Source organism: Egretta garzetta, unplaced genomic scaffold (genome assembly GCF_000687185.1).
Source record: "Egretta garzetta isolate BGI_Z169 unplaced genomic scaffold, ASM68718v1 scaffold474, whole genome shotgun sequence".
NCBI lineage: Eukaryota > Metazoa > Chordata > Aves > Pelecaniformes > Ardeidae > Egretta > Egretta garzetta.
In genome coordinates, this window is record NW_009259524.1 from 316,123 (window position 1) to 334,580 (window position 18,458).

Consider the following 18,458-nt stretch of genomic DNA (forward strand, 5'->3'; position numbering starts at 1 on the left):
TCCCTACAAAGCTATTGGAAAAAAAAAAGAAATAGTTTAATTTTATTCATTTTTTCAAAATTTTCCTTTGGATTATTGAGGGTTTCGATCAATTCCAAGTTTGGTTATTTTGATGAACAGCTTGTTTTTCTTTCTTTCCTTTTTTTTTTTTTTTAAAAAAAATTAACCACACTATAGTAATGTGTTTTTCTTTCACAGAGGCTTTCAATGGTGTTCAGAACTCCGTCTACAGAACTGCCCTAAAACTACGCTCAGTACAAAGTCTGTGCCAGTGTTAGTAGATGAAGAGAATCCTGTGCTGTGACAGCAAGAAGAATCTGTAAAAATTTTGTGTTGCTGTCACTATGAGTTATTATACTACTTTGCTCTCTCGTTTTCCACCTGAGAATCTCAGAATGCATTATGAATGCTTAAGAGCTAGATAGTACTTCATATACAAATTGATTTTTTTCCCCTTTTGAATGTCAGTGGAAATACATTAGTAAAATTCTAAAGGATCAAATTATTATTACAATCTGCAACACTGCTATGTAGACATCACTGGCAATTAGGAATCTTTATCTGTATGTTATTATTCTTGTTAAATGTCAAATTCTCTTGTGTTTCTTAGGAGTTGATTTATTGGAAATAATTGTGGATCATCAAAAATGCATTGATGGGCCATATTATTAAGTATTGTTTATTATATATTATTATAATAACTTATTAATATAATAATTTTATTAATATAAGCATTAATAAAAACAAAATAAAATATGTAGACCAGAAAAACCCTGGCTAGTACTCACTCTCCCTGTCTTTGAAGTGAGTGAGAGTTCAAGCAAAAATTATGGAACAAAGCCCTGGTCACCTAGCTTGCTTTGAAATTACTGGATGTGAATTCCACACTGAGCTAAAATGCATGGAAATCTTGAATTTTCCACCTGAAACAGTCAGTTGCTGAAAATGCACAACGTTGCAAGCAAGGCCTTCAGGGTAGCACAGAAAAGATTACTAGTTTCTTGGCCTTGGCCATACTTTTTAATTTGGGCATGCTCTTCTATGAATGTATTTAGTCTGATCTCAGCCCTGATACGGTAAATCTGCCTGGTGCTGTGTGTCACAGCATGGAAGTACCAACTCATACAGGTACTGGTTTTCATTAGCTCTATATTATTAAGTATTGTTTATTATATATTATTATAATAACTTATTAATATAATAATTTTATTAATATAAGCATTAATAAAAACAAAATAAAATATGTAGACCAGAAAAACCCTGGCTAGTACTCACTCTCCCTGTCTTTGAAGTGAGTGAGAGTTCAAGCAAAAATTATGGAACAAAGCCCTGGTCACCTAGCTTGCTTTGAAATTACTGGATGTGAATTCCACACTGAGCTAAAATGCATGGAAATCTTGAATTTTCCACCTGAAACAGTCAGTTGCTGAAAATGCACAACGTTGCAAGCAAGGCCTTCAGGGTAGCACAGAAAAGATTACTAGTTTCTTGGCCTTGGCCATACTTTTTAATTTGGGCATGCTCTTCTATGAATGTATTTAGTCTGATCTCAGCCCTGATACGGTAAATCTGCCTGGTGCTGTGTGTCACAGCATGGAAGTACCAACTCATACAGGTACTGGTTTTCATTAGCTCTGTTGCCTAGTCCTCTGTGTCTCCTCTACGCACTCATAGCGTCTATCCCAGTGTCTCACGCTGATTATTTTCCCATCTTTGTTGGAAAGACCATAGATGACATATTCTAGGTTCTCTGCTTCTTCAGCAATCTACAAACTTTCAATCTACTACGATCTTTCTCTTCTGATGTTAATATTAATTGTTCATGCCTCTGCAGTACTGAATGTGACCTTTAAGAAGCCATAGCGCTCTCTTCCCACTAATACTTGTTATTCCATGGTGCATTTATAACACAGCCTGTTTGCCCCTTTCTCTTTGTATTTGTGCATGAGGAGAAAGCCTACATCAAAGCAAAAATTGTTTCCACAGTCCCAGGTGAGCTTTACTTTGAAGTACTGAATGGTGCATAGTTTTATACTATCTATACATAGAATGAAAGTTAGGTCTATAATTTGGATGCAGTTAATCATGCTATTTTCCTTCCCTTCCTGTCTATCCCAAAATCACATCTAGGGAATTTTAGTCGAGCTCTTCTATCTTTGTAGCCTCACAAGTTTTGCTACATCCATAAGCCCAGTAAGACTTTTCCCAGGTTATTTTCTTTTTATGTTGCATACTGTTTTAGACTTAATTTTACAGACTTGACATAGCTAGGCACATCTAATAAAAAAATGTCAAGCTTCCATTCGTGAAAAGGCAGGGATCCTTCATTCATTTCTCCCTTAATTTTCCCACAGTGGATTTGGTTGATGTTTCTCTGATTCAGCACATCCTATCAAGTGAAGAGAGCCAGAGGGAAAAGCAAATTTCTCTGAAAGTGCAGCAGATCTCTGGAATGCTGACAGAAATGTTCCAAAAGGCGAGATTAGAAAAACCAGGCCAGGTAGATCCAAGAGCTGCTGAATTCACGTTGAGCCTGCTAGCTGCCATGTATGACAGGTGAGAGGAAGCACAAATGTAAATCCATTGTAAAGTACTGCTAGGCCGAGTCTGTTTCTACCACTCTTACACCATTTCTGTATGAAATTCTCCCACATTGATGATGACTACTGCTTAAGGTCCCATGTTATGGATTTTTTATACTTAAAAAAAAATCAGTTAAGGCTAAGAATAAACTCCTATGTTATGAAACAAAGCTAGAAACATCAAGAGTGTTTTGTAATTTGTGCACACCGTAGGGAAATAATTTAGAAGAATCTTCTTGACAGGACCATCTTGGTCTTTTTTTCCTGTTTTCTTAGGATAGTGTGTCATTTTCTTTTTGCTGTAATTTCTTAAAAAAAAAAGTCACAAGTTTCTTGCCATGTATATAGGATAGAAAAAGCTTCTTATAATTTTCTTCTAATCATGTTTTCTCTGTAGAGTACTGTTCTCCACTATCAACACTGGAAAGTATTTAATAGCAAGAGTGCATAAGGGCTTTCCTGTGTTTATGTGGTAGCTTACTTAATAAGCTTACATAAACCATCAATAAGGGGTTTTAACTGTATACTTTAATCTTGGACTTTTTTCTAAGAAAGTTCTGGAAAAACTAAATATATAAATTCAAAATCTAGACACTTTTGACCAACAATTTCCCATGCAGCTCATACTTCAGGGACTATATTGCAACTTCATGCAGTATGCTCTGTAAAACTGCAGTTTATCTAAAGACTCTTGATGGCAATTTTATGTAGTGATATTCTGAAGTGCAATACTGCTTTGAAAAAGTGATATCTTAAATATAGAATTCCAGGATTTCCTGATTTGTGGTTTCTAACTCATGTCTGCTTTGTCATCACAGAAAGAAATGTTCTTTCGTTAGGTGCCTATGTCGCAAATTTGTGTTCTAAATTAAGATACATTCTTTATGATCTAATGGTCAAAACTAAAGTCTTGCTTCTGCTTATATCCTTTTGGTTAAAGTGAGTTGTAGTGAAATTAAAGGGATTCAGCCCAAGAGGAGCTGAGTACAGATCTGGGGCCACAGTGAAGCTGCCTGATGATAGAATACAAAAACCAGATTGTAATCCTGCTTTCTCTTCCATATTTGGGAAGGCTTTCCACAAATGAAGAGCAGAATTTTTTTAGAACATGCATTGTAGATGTAAAATTATATTTTACTTGGAATGTGAGGTCTGTGAAGGAGATGCTGTTTTTCTGTTTTATGATTGCATGGTACCTTGAACAGTTAACTCTGTAGTTATGTTCAGTGGCAAAGGGTCCTAGACATAAAATATCACTAAATGCAACATCAGTTATATACACATAAAAGGATATGAGTTTTGAAGTTGTCTTCCAACACAGCAGTATTTTTTTCTTTAAAGGTTTCAGATTTTACATTCTCTGTGAATGTAGTGTAACTTATCTTGTTTTCCTAGATCTGGAACAGGTTATATCAAAATTAGATCTGCTGCAGCTGCCTTAATTGCCCTTTCAGGAGACACTCTACTGGCTAAATACAGAGGTGGGAAATGTATGATTTTATACACTGCCTAAAATACTGAACATTGAGAAAAATATCCATTGTAATTTTTTTTAATTTAAAAGAGAATACAGTTCTGCCAGGCAAAAAGTAGATTATGTTGACTGCTTAGTTGTAGAGAAAGGCTGATGCAGAAGAATACTTTTCCATCGATGTCCATAGCCATCTATGCATAAAGAGTCTCAGAAGAAGTCATAGTAAAGTTTAAGATAAGCAGAGATTAAAAACGAAGGCCAAGTTCCATTTGCCTAGCAGAAAATAATAGAAAAGCCCTAGTTTTAAATTTCATTGCATTAGAAAAAAATTTTATGTATTTGATCCAGGAAGCTTTTAGAGCCCTTTTAGCATTAGGCAAAAGTGCTTAAAGAACTAAGTATAACAGATAAGGGTAGCCCAATGCAATGCGCAGCACGAAGATTTCTGTCTGAATTAAATGCTAAAAATGGAGAACAAATGGACCACAAGTAGCATATTGGCCTCATACTCTCCCATTGCCTATTGTGAATTTCCTTTCAAATTATAGTTTGGAATTAACAATTCACAATTTAAATAGGGTATATCTTGTATAAACATATTTAAATATTTTTCTTACAGCCATGAACACGAGTTCATTTTTTTCCTTCATCCTTACCTGTTTTAACTTCTAAGAATAAAGAATTGCCATAATTTGCTTGCTTTTCTTCTCTTTCCTCTGCCTGTAGGAAGAAAGTATTGTCACAGCAGTCATTGAGTGCCTGTTAGATAGACAATAAAGGGGAGCTTTCTTGAGGGGTTTTTTTGGTAGGCTGCAATCATCATGTAGGTAACTGGAGAATAAATAGCTAGAAGACACTTCAGGATCTTGCAGGATTCCAGTTTTTTTCCTCTGGTTGTTTTCAGCTTTCTTCCAGTTTTATGCTGTCCCTCATGGGAAGGTGGCCTTGATTACCCGTAGTGCCCTGAGAAGCCTACTAACAGACTTAAATCAGGTAATGCCACTGCAGTGCTGTTACACAACAGATCTTGTAGGAACATCCTAATCTAGAAGAAAAAAATACATGGTTGATACATTTTATGTTTGATTACATGATGCGACTGAAGCCAGTAGGGCATTGGGAGCTACCATGCAAAGTAGGTAAAAGAATCAAATTCTGTAGCTTTTGTCAGTCAGAGTAACCACTCGCATCAGTGCCTCTGTGCATTCACTTTGTGTGAGCTTTCAGAACTTGGGAGCGGCTGCATACAGCTGTTGCTCAAGCGACTGCAAACTTCAGATGTCTGTACTCACTAGAATAGCTTGCCATTGCAGAAAAATGCCTTAGCATGTAGGTATTTTCAGCTGACCTGGCGCTGAAAATGGGATCTGAAAATGACCCCTGAGGTTCAAACCCAGTGTCCTTCAGTGTTCTAGTATGGTGACATAGTATGTTGATCCATTTCAGTAAGTGAGCTGGAAGCAAATCATTCTGACACATACTGAACTATGAAATTGCACACTGATGGTATGAATAAGAACAGGTTTTCTTCAGAACAGTACGTAAAATAGCATTTCTATAGATGTTTCACCATCTGTGTGCTGTCACCATCTCAGCAGAACATGATGGGAACATCTGTTTTTTATTGAGGTGTTTCTGAGCCTTTCTTCTTGATGCAGATCCCAGCCATTGTGGGAGAAAGCTGCCCTCTGTCTTGTGTGGAAATTGCAACTTACAGCTGTTTCCATGGGGTAAGTGAAATTCTGATGTCCTGGGAAATGATTTTGAATGTTGCTGCTTGATTAAAATTCCAAGTGTATCACCATATAACATCCGCCACTATCTACTTTTAAAGGGCAGGACTGTTTGTCAGTCTCACAGTATAGGAGGATTTATATCTTTAGAAAAGATGCACAGTACGATACTACTGAAGACTCTTGCATTTATTCCAAAACCTTTGGAACCCAGTAACACCTTACATGAATGGAAAATCTATGCTAGCAGGGTGTCATATCAGAGCTTTTATTAGGGATTGTAGATGAGACACCAGTTCCTTTCAAGTAAATGGCTGAACTTGAGACGTATTTTTTTTCAGGTTCTGAATTCAGCAATTGTTGAAGAAAAATTCCTGTCTTGGCTGAGATCGGAGCCTGCTGTTCTCCTGTGGCTCCCTACATGTTACAGATTATCAGCCACAGAGATGGTTTCTCACCAAGCTAGATGTAGAGTCTGCAAAATTTTCCCTATTACAGGCCTCAGGTGCGTCAGTAATCACTGTAGTTTATAGTGTCCACATAAATAGTTCTTACCATTATTTGCATACCCTACAGCCTAACTGCTGTATTAAGCAATAAACTTCAGACATAATCTAATTCAACAAGATAGGTAAAGAGAGAACCATCACAGGCTAGTGCTCAAGCCTGCATCCTGTTTCTGTTTAGTTCACTAGCACAGAGATGATTATGGAGACTTACTGAAAGTAAACTGGCGGTTGAGTGGTAAAGCTAATTAAACTTGTGTATCTCATTTCTTAGTTCTATGTCCCATAATCAGGTGTATTAACTGGCTAGTTATCCATCTTAGCATCTTATTCATGTAAGTAATGGTATAAAATGGCCTAATGGTATAAAAAGAACACAGTCCTTACCTACTGACCAGAATACTTAGAAAAGCATTTTACTGTTACTCTCTTCTCACTAATGGTAAGCTTGCAGGTTTAGGTTTTTTGCATTTTTAGGTTTTTGCAAAGTTGCAAATCCTACATCAATCATGTAGTGATATTAGAGTTCCATAAGAGCAGCAAATAGAGACAAGCAGGTGCATAAGAAGCATATGAAGATGTAACTGCATTCTCAAAAATGGTACTAGAACAACTGTTTCTTCCTTGGATTGAATATAGATGCAGCAAATAAATAATATCAAAATCATTAGTGGGTTCTAGAGAACAGTTCACTGTAATTTGGACAAAATAACTCTTGCATTCAGAGAATGCTGAGGAAAGTCATTATTCTAACAAAAGTGCTTCTCTGCATTTCAGAACACAGGGATCTGGATTTCTCAGTAATTAAGCTCACTTACACCAAGTTCTTAACCTGGGGGGGGAGTAACTTAATCCTTCTGTTTTCCCTCACAGGTATCGCTGTCTGAAGTGCCTCAATTTTGACCTTTGCCAAGTCTGCTTTTTCACTGGCCGTCTCAGCAAACCACATAAGAGGTCACATCCTGTTGTGGAACACTGTGTGCAGGTAGAGTCCCATTGTACTGATTCATTTTGCTGTTCAGGTCCTTCATGTAGGCAAGTAGGCAGTTGACTCTTGAACTACACTGATTATGAAATTATGTGTGTATTAGCTGTAATGGACATGACATGTTGGCATCATTAATCTGGAAAGACTGAGTCAGGGAAAGGAAAAAAGGGGGCTTCTAACTTTAAAAGGAGTGTCTTGTTCTGAAATAACTGAATAGAACCATGAAATGTCATAGTGCAAGTCCTCTTCCCAAGGAGTTTTATGGCAAGTTTTCAGTTTGCAGATCATCCTTAAACCTGTGGAAAGGGCCCTCAGTGTGTCCCAGTGCTCCTTTCCTCCCAATCCCAATGCAGACTCATTCAGAAATTAATTCATCCTAAAGTTGTACAAACTTCTGCATGAAATTTCCTTATTCCAGAGCTTTTCACTTTTGGACTCATTTGTCTCTGTCAGTTAGGGATGCAGCATGAGATCAACTAAGCTCACCTACTTGTGCTCCATTACAGGGGCAACTTGTGCTTTCATCACACTAGTGGTGAAGTTCAACACTGGGAATTTGTGTTTGGAAGATCAGCTTCTCCTTTGAGCAGGAGATTCCAGATCTTGCCTACAGCAGCAGACAGGGGTTTTTTTGTGGATCTATATAGCAGTATCTTCTTCTGTTCCAGTAAGTGAGCTGAAAAGCACCCATGAAAGTTTCCCTTCATGGTCTCCTTCCTGAAACCCTGCACTTAACATAAAAGATATCTGGGTAGCCAGTGTCTGCACCAAAACTAAACAATGATAGTTAGACTGCTCTTCCAGTTACCATTTGTCTGGGGGGAACATTAAACTGTAGCTGCTTCATCACTGTCTTTCTGAAAACCAAATCCTATTGCTAACACTGTGAGAAACTATATCTGGATGTTCAATATTGCATTAAAAATAACAGATAGATGTTCATTCCTCCAAATATTCTTCCTCATCCTCCATCTGTGAGAAAGTAGGAGAATCAAATGGCAACTGGTCTTCTCACGTAGAGATTTCTAATAGAGACATTAAAAGCAGGGTGAATGGAGAGTGAATGGGAGTCTGTGGATGTGGAAGCACCAGAAGGAAGGGCAGGAGGGATATAACAAAGCAGGAGATGATGCAACCCAGATTAGCTGGTCTGCAAGATCACAACACTTCCACACACAGCTTCTCAGGACAACTAATTCAGGAAAACAAAAGGTAGCCTGAAACAAACTGCCATTTGAAGATGCCATCACAAGAGATGATAATGTGAAGGTAAAGAACAAGACCTATACCTATAAGGCACCCAAATAAGGAGACGAAAGATGACAATCACTGCTGGCTCCTAAAGGGGCTAAAGGCACATCCGAAAACCAGCACATGGTCACACTAAGAGGAACCCAGGAGGCTTAAGGATAACAGTCATCTCTTGTCCTCCATGTCACTGTAAATCATCATGGCTATACCATGTGTATACATACACCATGGTGTGTGAATCCTGGAAAGACTACTCGGACACATGTATGTTAGTGCTTGTAAGTGATAAGCATGAGTGAGTGAAATCAGTTTTGTTTTAAAATAAAGTCCCCTTCCTCTCCTATACTGTCTGACATGGAGCTTTCCAACATTGTTGCTCCAATATTGCAACTGGATCACTGAATTTAGGTTTCCTTTATTAAGCCCTACTCTAACCCTAACCCTGTAAATATTACTTCCGTGGCCAAAATCTGTACCAAAATTAAAAAGATAAGCTACTCACTATGACTGATATGACTTTTATATGCTTTGCGTGGGACATAAAAGAATTAGTAGTAAGCCACTTTTCCCATACCTTCCACTCTTAGCAGATGCTGTCCTTGGCTGGGTAAGTTTTCACATTGTCTTTATCAGGGAGTGGGCTGCTGAGTGGGAATTTGAAATATCAGCACTGTTTTTCCTTATGGTGCTGACACCTTGTGGTAATATTACCACGTTGAGAAATGACTAGGAGGCATTCTGTTTTCTTTGTTTTCCTGTTCATTCTGTCAGAGCTCACCCCATGTTCCACAGCAGTCAATTCCCGGGGCAGAATTGTTTTTTGTCCTCCTATAATATGACTAATGAGCTTAGTTGTTGTACCTGAGCCTGACATGGCTGTGACAAATGGAAGTGTTGGTTTTACTGTATTGTACAAGAGGAGGACATGAGGTGCAGAAGGCTGTATCTATTAGCACCTCATACAAGTATAAAAGTAATTCTTCCCATTGATCAAGAGGGAACTTAGATACTAATCAGGCAGAATTATTGTTGTGACTGTGAGCTTAATCATTGTAACTGCCAAAATCCTGCGCTAAGCATTTCCAGGCTGCCTGAATTTGGCCCAGGCAGAGTGTTTTGCTTACCTAAGAATTGGAGCCACTCTTGCCTGTGGACTTGCATCATCACCTACCTCAGCTCCCCTTCTAGGGCTCAAGACAGCAGCCTCATCAATTGCTGAACAGGTGGGACCTTTGCTTTTTTATGTCTTGCCTTTGCCTTGGACTGTGTCTACTTCTGGGCAGCACCTGTTTGAAATTTCACTCCCTTCTTTATTATCCCTCATTCCAATAGATGTCAGCAAAGGCGAATGCAAAGCATTTTCTCCGCACCATCAGGAACAACCTGTTCCAAGAGCGCTGCAGAAGAAAGGAGGCTCAGAGAAGGAGGGCTCTGGAGATAGTGGAGGAGAGGCACTTCCCTACTCACAAAAAGACTTTGTGAGTTTCCGATGAGTTTATAATCTCTGAATAATATGGCAGGCTGTGGGAAATTGATTATGTCCTTTGAGTAAGTGATTTTGTTATGACAGACACCATGTCATGATTTTTCCATTAAAAATGGAAAGCATAAATGGGAAGTTGCTGCGCACTGTTCTGTAGCTTAACCATGATGACCATCCTGACAACCTAATGACCAGTTGTCTTATAAAATATAACACGCTTGTGTCTTCCTTCCCACCTTCCTTATGTCTTCTCTTTCTTTCCATGCCATTTCTTATGCTCAGGCTAGGGTCAAGCATTGCAAATATTTAGTATCTGTCACAATTGCATGGGGTTTTAAGCACCTCCTCTGTGGCAAATTCATTGGAAATTAATTGTGAATACTTTCCACATGTGACCCACAGTGCATTAACTGACAGTCATTCTACTCAAGTCCCACTGAATTGCAGTCCAGTGGGATTACTCACAACAGTGAGTAGCAGATCTCGCCGTTCCAGTTCTTTCAGATCAGTTCTGGTTTGTGTGCTTTTAGTTAACCTGTAAATTCATGACTGTATTTACACTGATCAGAGTGGTTAATAATGAGCTTTGGAGGTTGTGTTGTGATTTTCCCTATAGTTTCTCCTTCCTTGCTCTGAGATTTTGGTTATATTTAGGTGTAGAAACTGAAGGGAATAATTATACGAGATAAGCACTACAAACGTACAAAGGGTGAGATTCCTTCCCAGTTGTATAAAGATCTAGCAACTCTCTTGCATCTCACATGTTCTCCAAATGAGGTTTCAGTGAGACTGAAATAGGGAAAAAATGGTCACTCCTCTCTGAAAGAATTAATTTCATCCTTGCACAAAGGAGGAGAAAAATCTGTTTATAAAACTTGATTGTGCTACACTTCTAAGTAAGTACATTGCTATAAGAAACCAATTTTTTATATACAGTGAGACCAATGGATGATAGTTACAGTGATTCTCATGGAGAATATTATTTCAGTGTTTGTTTTTTAGAATGTGGTAAAATGCAAAACATTTTCCATTGCTAATAGTTCCCCACTTGTATTCAGCAACAAAAAATATTTCTTCATTTTGAATGTCATTTAGTCCTGTGAGCAATCAAGATTTCTCTGTAATTCTGTGGGGTTTTGCTTACCTAATGCTTGAGTAGCAGAGAGAAAGAAGAATTTGGGGTTCCTGTTACAGGTGTCACTGTGGGGCTGATGGGCATCTGGGCTTTTCCTAGCATAAAATGGACTGAACAGCAGGACATCTGACCCTTTGCTATCTTTTTGTAGTTGAATTTCCCAATGTATTTAGCTCTTGGATAAAGGAAGCAAAAAGGAGAAGCAGGAAATTGCACTGATACCAAATGGGTGGAAAGAAGAACCTGTTGTTCAGATTCTGTTGAAAGAGTGGAATATGTTTTCAGGGATTTCATTCTTTCAGCCAAAATATGCCATCAGGTATAGCTAAACCATACTTCTTGCTTTGTCAATAGCACAGCTGTCTGTCTCCTTAGAGTGCATTGATTTTATTTTGATCTTTCTGGGTACCAAAACCATGTAAGGTTTGATCCTTTCTCTACTCATTTTTTCTCTGTTGGTATACAGTCCCCCTGCAGAACCCAGTGCTTCACCACTATCTGGCCCGGAACACCTGTCTTTCCCAGTGGACAGACCTGTCCCAGAGTCACCCAAGTTCATATATGAAAACAGAACTGTAATGCAGAAGAGTGAGAGTAACAGCAAGACACCAGAGCAAGGCAAGACAGAAGCTCAGGTGAGCAAAACATGAAGCTGTAATAGTGCCTAAGCTGTGAAGAAGACCTACCAAGTTAATTATCTAATTGCTTTCTAATTACCAATGAAAAAAAAAAAAATGTAATGGGCAGCTTCATCTTTCTATTAATTTCTCACTTATGGGAAAAAATATGGAATCTGAAAACTGAGTGAAGCTTGAATTTGATACCTTTCCAAGGTTAGTGACTAACTCCTTGACTTCCATGACCTTCAGAAGCATTTGTAAGAATATTTCCTCTGATAGGTTTTTTTTTTCCCCTGAGTTGTCTTAGAGTAGTACATTAAAGTCTGGATAAGATGAGTCCTTTCTCTGTTCCGACAGTAAAAAAAAATCTATCATGTCCTCCTACTGCAAGCAAATGTCAAGGAAGGATGCCTTAATTCTTATTAGGCTCAGGCCATTTTTGTCACCATGGCAATAGCAAGAGGACAGAATGGGCCATTCTTAAGGATAAACCCAGAGTAGTGTCCACTCCAACTAAAATAGCTCATGCATAAAAGCTCTCCACTAAGCCGTTTCCAGGTTCCCTGTGTAGAAACAATGCTAGAAGAGTGGGTAGGACAGTGTAGATAAAAATAAGTACATAGCAGTTTTTTGTTTCTATATTTATTTGAGATGTTGGTAGCTCTGCACATACTCAGAATATAGGGAACACTGGGTTGTGTTCAAACCAGTTTGTGTCATCCACTTATCTTGTTCTTCCCAGAAGCCAAGGGTGCAGTAACTAAGAACTAGCCTGTGCGTGTCACTCCTTTGGCTGCTACTCCTGTGCTGCCCTTTGGAAGACCTATCTTTTAGGACTCTGCTGTCCAGCTCGAGGTATAGTGCCAGCCAGCATGTATCTGCAGGAGAAATTGTGGGCAGACATTGCTTAAGCATATAATTTTGATGGCTGGCATTTGTTGTTTTAAAAGACAGTGAGACAGGACTTGCACCACTGTAGTGGGATTCTGTCAAATGCATTGCCCTCTTGTTAATTTTCTCTCTGGGCTGAGAATTCTTTTGGAGTAGTTTTATACTGATTTCCAACATTTTGTAGGGCAGATTATTTCAATGTTGTGTAAAAAGATACAGACCATAAGTCCAATGATAGCTTTTAATAGATTCCATGATCTTGGAGGTCCTGAGGACCCAGCTCTTAGTCTCATAATTTCCTGGCAGCCCTGATTCCAGCCCAGCTTACACCATGCCTCTAAAGCAGCTTACCTGGAAAGTGTTTGTCTCCCTGACTTCTGGGCTACTGTGCCCTGCATGGCCCAGAGACTGCTACTTTCATCCAAAGACCAGGAGTTTCTTTTCTCTATTCTACATCCAGTATGTCTCCCTCCATCAACTTGTCCCAAAGGAGTTGTGTGACTTGGGAGAGACTGTTCTCAAATCAGAATATTCCATTTTGCAGAAATCCCAGGAGGATTTTTTTCTAATTCAAAACAAAACAAATTCTCATACACTTAGAATTTGTCATAGGACAAAGAATTTGTTCTATAAAGTAAATATTCCAGTCCGTTCTAGAAGCCATTAAAAATTCTTTAATGAGTCAGTTGAGTGCAATCAGTTAAATAAAAGAAGTTAGCTAGTAAATCTGTAAAACAGACCAACCCCCAAATTTACCATGCCCTCTTATAGAAAAATTTGCATAAAAAATGAAATGTTATTGCTGATAAAGTTATGAACAGATACTTTTGTCTTTTTTATTATAGGCAATAGCCTCTTTTGAAGCAGATGTCTTAAAAGTGCACGAGTCCGTCAAAAGCATTCACAATCAGAGCAGGTAGGTAAATGCGGTAGTACAATGACTGAAGACTGGTGGGCAATGCTGTTCCAGTGAAGAGCTAGAAGACAAATGATTTTTCCATACTTTAGATCTAGATTTTGAGATTTAAAAAATCCTATCAAATGGGGATGAATGATAAAAACTCAGCAACAAAAATTGTAAATGGAGGTGACTGGAAAAACAGTTTCTGGCAAAGCAAAACCTTTTGCTTTGCTTTCACCAGCATTTTTGCAATTGTTAGTTTGCATTTCTAAAAGTAATTTTTAAGAGAAAAGATGTTCATTCACATACAAATATCAGAATAGCATACTTTTTCAAATTTTTCTCTGAATAAGGCTTAATCAAAACAAATTTCATAATTCACATGAAGTTTTTAAATCAAGGTAGGATATCTTTCTAAAACATATGCTGTAACTCAAATATAGACTACAGACTTAATACAGTAACTATTGGTAAAAATTCCACTACTTAGATTATCACAGAAGGCCATTCTGATATTCAAACCTTTGACACAATTAACTATTAATTCCTTAACTACAAATTTCTTGGGTAGTTTTTTTGTTTGGTGGGGGGGCGTTGGTGTATGGGCAACCATGCTTACATTTTTCTGTCTCTTTTGCTTCCCTCTTCTTAATTTTTGTTATTATATGTGAATGTGCTGTAGATATAATCAAGTCTGTGACCACTGAAACCAATGGAATAGCAGTGGAGTGCAGAATTTGATCTTGAATCTACTTTCTTTATTCCCTTCAGTATGTTCAGTTCCCTCTGTCTCTGGGAAGACACACCACCATCACTCCAAACGTCCCCCCCTTCCTCCTTCTTCCCCCAGCTTTATATGCTGAGCATGATGTCATATGGTGTGGAATATCCCTTTGGTCAGCTGGGGTCAGCTGTCCTCGCTTTGTCCCTTTCCAACTTCTTGTGCATCCCCAGCCTACTCACTGGTGGAGGGGTGGTAAGAAGCAGAAAAGGCCTTGACTCTGTGTAAGCACTGCTCAGCAGTAACGAAAACATCCCTGTGTTATCATCAGCACTGTTTCCAGCACAAATCCAAAACATAGCCCCTAGCTAACATACTAGCTACTATGAAGAAAATTAATTCCATCCCAGCAAAAACCAGCACATACCGCAAATATATTCAGCTTTTGTTTAGACTAGCAATAGTTGAGAGGATATCTGGGAAACCTGCTCCCGAAATACATGCATCACTCTCTGACCCAGATCTTATCATATAACTGGGTGAATTAATCATATTCCTCATGGGAAGCTCTTTGTTCTTATTTGTAGACCAACTTCCAGCATTTATGTGCCTGTTCACAGAACAGGGCTCTGAGTTAGTTGAAGGTGGTCAGCATTTTACAGTAAAGACCCATTAAATGGTGTTGTAAGGGACCACTGTAATATTAATTTTAATTTTAAATGGTCTGACTTGCTGTGTCATTCAGACAAATCTTGCATAATTCCAGTGAAACTGATGGGGCTCTTGTCTGTGAGCCAGTGCGTACCCAAAAGAAAGTGAATCAGATGAGCTTCTGGATGTAACTAAGTAAGGGAGATAACAATTTCATCTGCATGATATGAAGCAGTTGGTTTATTACTGTAGTGTTAACAAGCTTTTCTGTCTGTCTCCACCTCAGCCATGGGGAAGATAAAGCTGTGTTTCTACCCTGACTTCTTAGAGAAATCCCAATTCTAGAACAGAGATATGCGTGGTATTTTTGTCATACAGTGCTCTGAGTAGGTAATTTATAAATCTTCTCTGGTGTGTGGGAGGGTGACACTTCTCATTACAAAAATCAGAGTATCTTTTCAAGGACGAGTGGCCTGTGCAGAAACTATTGGTAACATCAAACAAGCTGCATAAAATACCACGAGCAGGAAGGAACTCACTCAAAGGGGTAGAAGCTGCTTTTACTCCAGAAATGGTGGGAATCTTTTGCAGGTCAGGGAGTTGCCATAAGTAGTTTGCTTCTAGGCAGAAGGACTGCTGTCTCTCCAGCTGCAGCCACTTCTGTGGGAAAGGTAAAAACTCAAGATGCAAGGCTCAGTCCTGGCCACAGTTCCACTCAGCTTGCATCTTTCCTCATCTAGAACGCTCCTGTTCTTGCTAATTGCATGGATACAGCCCAGGTCTGAAATACTGGCCTCTAACCCCAAAGCTGACAAAAATTTCCACGTCTGACGAAGAGAAGAAAGTTTCTGCTACAGTGTTTGCTCTTTTCCATGACTGCATATATTTGTGTGTGTGTGTTATCTAGCAAAATTCTCACCCTCCTGTGTCGCTGGCAGGTACATGAAGAAGCAGTTCAAAAAATGGACGGACAAAATGCGATTTCTTCACAACTGCCAGGAAAACAAAAGCTGCAAAATAGAGGCAAAGCTCCAAAGCCTGAGAGAAAGCCATGAAAACCTGCAAATGAAGCTGCAGCAAATGAAGCAAGAAGCAAAGGTATAGTGATAAATATGCCAATAACCTTCACAGCTATGGGCAATTACTGAACACTAAATACTCCTTTTCCTGCAGACCACCATTCTTGATACTATTTCATGCACCTTCCACTTGCCTGCTCAGTCATCTTAGGTTCTTGTCTTCAGAGAAAGGAGAAAGGATCTTTGCAGCAGGGGTTTTCTTGTCATTCTGAATATATGTAGCATCTAGCACAGGTATCCATGCCTGGGATGTTTAGATACTACTGTAATGAAAATAATGAGAGGGCATTCCAATATGAGTGAGAAAACGTTTTCCAACAGAAGTGTTAGATACTTCATAGCAATCTTGTCTTTAGAGAAGAATCCTGTGTTGGCATTGAATAAATAAAATACTCTTGTCATTCTTAATTGCTGTCTTGTACTGGGATGCAATACAGACCTCTTACAGAATTTTTCTTTTCTCCAATAGTATTGACTCTCATTCATTTAAAGTATCTCTGAGGTTCTAAAAAGGCCCTTATTTCACAGGTAATGAATACATATTTGTCACCTACAGCATTTTTGTAGCATTTTCTGCAATGCTGTTTTTAGAGTGTTTTTCAGGGATGGTCAAACATAGAGAAAAGCCAGCCACAGCTGCAGTGCACACTTGGTCAGCTTTATATCACTTGCAAACAGAGTCCAGTATAACCTGGCATGTCACACCATCCTATGTGTATGCTGTGCCACTGGCCTGTACACAGCATGCAGGACTGGCTGCACACATGCAGTTAATCGTCCAGTGCATGCATTGTCAGCTCAGTGCATCCCGCTTAAATCAGACTCAGTGTTCATGCAGTGGATGGTATTTGCCATCATAGTTCTGTCTAGAAAATTTCAAGTACAATTGTGGCACTGACAACTGACCTAGTTTTGGAATTTCAAATGTTAGCAGGTGTGAGGTGTTTGATGTGTTTCATGTACACATATATTTTTCCCTTATTTTAATTCTTTTAGAACACTTTTCCTGCAAATTTACCCTTGGAACATTATTATTCCCACTTTTCAATGCCATTAAAGCATATAATGTCTTCAAATTGGAATTGTAGAAAAAATGATTGCATAGATTTCTCTAAACTCAAATACAGTTTTATTTTATTGCAGGAAAATATTTTATTTATGAAAAACATTGGTTTAGTTCACCAGAAATTAAAAAAAGATATTCTGACTCAAAATTATTTTCCTACCTATTTTAGTACTACCAGCAAACCAAAACATCAATTATTTTCACAATGTAGTTTCTGTGTTTTGTCTATTGTAGACAATGTTACAGTCATCAGAGCATCTTTTTGCACAGTGTCAGAATATGATGCCAAGAAATCCACATGTCCTGCTGGAAAGGAGAATGCAGGGTGGGCTAAATACTGCCCAAATAAGGCCTACTCCATGTACAGACTGGAAATCTTTGAATCCCCCCAACTCTGCAAATAGAATGCAGCTTTTACAGATACCTGAGGTTCCCACTGCAGTGGGCTTTATGTTCTCAGAAACCCCACTGGAATCAGTGTCCCTGCAGAGCGACGGACTTTTTATGGGACAGTATAAAAAAGCAAAAGAGAATCAAACATGTCTGCCTGAATTGACAGAAAACTCCCTCAGTGGCATCATGAGGAATACAGTTCTTACTCCCACTGCTGTGCAGATTCGACCTGATGAGAAGGAAGTCAGTGAGGAAGTGGAACTGCAGCAGCTACTGATCAAACTGAAGGATGCATTGTCTCTCCAAGCCCAACCAGGTATAAGTTCTCCCAGTTATCTTGATGCTGTCTTCTCACCTTCATCCAGTTTACTTTATAATATTGTTCATAATCATTTAACCCTCAAAGAAAACTCAGAATCTTGCCTTTGCTGTTGTAGAAGTACTCCAGCTCTACACTACAAGATAGAACATTCCTGTAAGGTGGAATATAGCCCCTAAAGTTGGACTAATTGGAAACAGAATGAGTCAAAGTGCTTAAGAGGAAATCGGTCTCAGCAGTCAATTAAAGAGCAAACTTATACTGCTGAGGGCACTGGAGGTCTTTTCTGTTGCCACTTCTGTGACACTGTAGCTATGACTCTAGTCCCAGACAGACTTCCAGCAGTACAAAATCCTTTTGTAATCAATGATCTTACACAGCAGAGCTTTGTTCAACACTCAGGATGCCTCACTTTTGATAATGAGGATGTAATAAGGAGAATGATGGAAAAAGCTGCTGTTTCTACAGAGTTATCCTAAATTAGACGTTTATAAAGAGCTTTTCGGGGCTCTGGCAGCATCCAACTGCTCTGAAAGACTTAAAATCTGTTCTACTTTTCAGCTCAAGAGTCTGCTTTGCAGAAGGAATTCTTCTCTACAGCTGAACGTGTTTGCAGATCCTTTTCTGACCTCATCAACCAAGTAACTTCACCAGCTTGTAAATGA

At 38.7% G+C, this 18,458-nt stretch overlaps 1 protein-coding gene across 1 annotated transcript in view; it reads left to right on the top strand.

Moving 5' to 3' along the window:
- DYTN (dystrotelin) overlaps window positions 1-18,458 on the top strand; it is a 20,428-nt gene extending 1,970 nt beyond the window's left edge. The window contains exons 2-14 of the mRNA XM_009637479.1: window positions 199-273; window positions 2,355-2,556; window positions 3,978-4,063; window positions 4,961-5,049; window positions 5,715-5,786; window positions 6,131-6,294; window positions 7,169-7,280; window positions 9,867-10,012; window positions 11,619-11,787; window positions 13,509-13,579; window positions 15,875-16,034; window positions 17,316-17,790; window positions 18,355-18,458. Coding sequence (XP_009635774.1) covers window positions 199-273; window positions 2,355-2,556; window positions 3,978-4,063; window positions 4,961-5,049; window positions 5,715-5,786; window positions 6,131-6,294; window positions 7,169-7,280; window positions 9,867-10,012; window positions 11,619-11,787; window positions 13,509-13,579; window positions 15,875-16,034; window positions 17,316-17,790; window positions 18,355-18,458 — 1,925 coding nt within the window. The remainder of the gene's footprint in view (window positions 1-198; window positions 274-2,354; window positions 2,557-3,977; window positions 4,064-4,960; window positions 5,050-5,714; window positions 5,787-6,130; window positions 6,295-7,168; window positions 7,281-9,866; window positions 10,013-11,618; window positions 11,788-13,508; window positions 13,580-15,874; window positions 16,035-17,315; window positions 17,791-18,354) is intronic.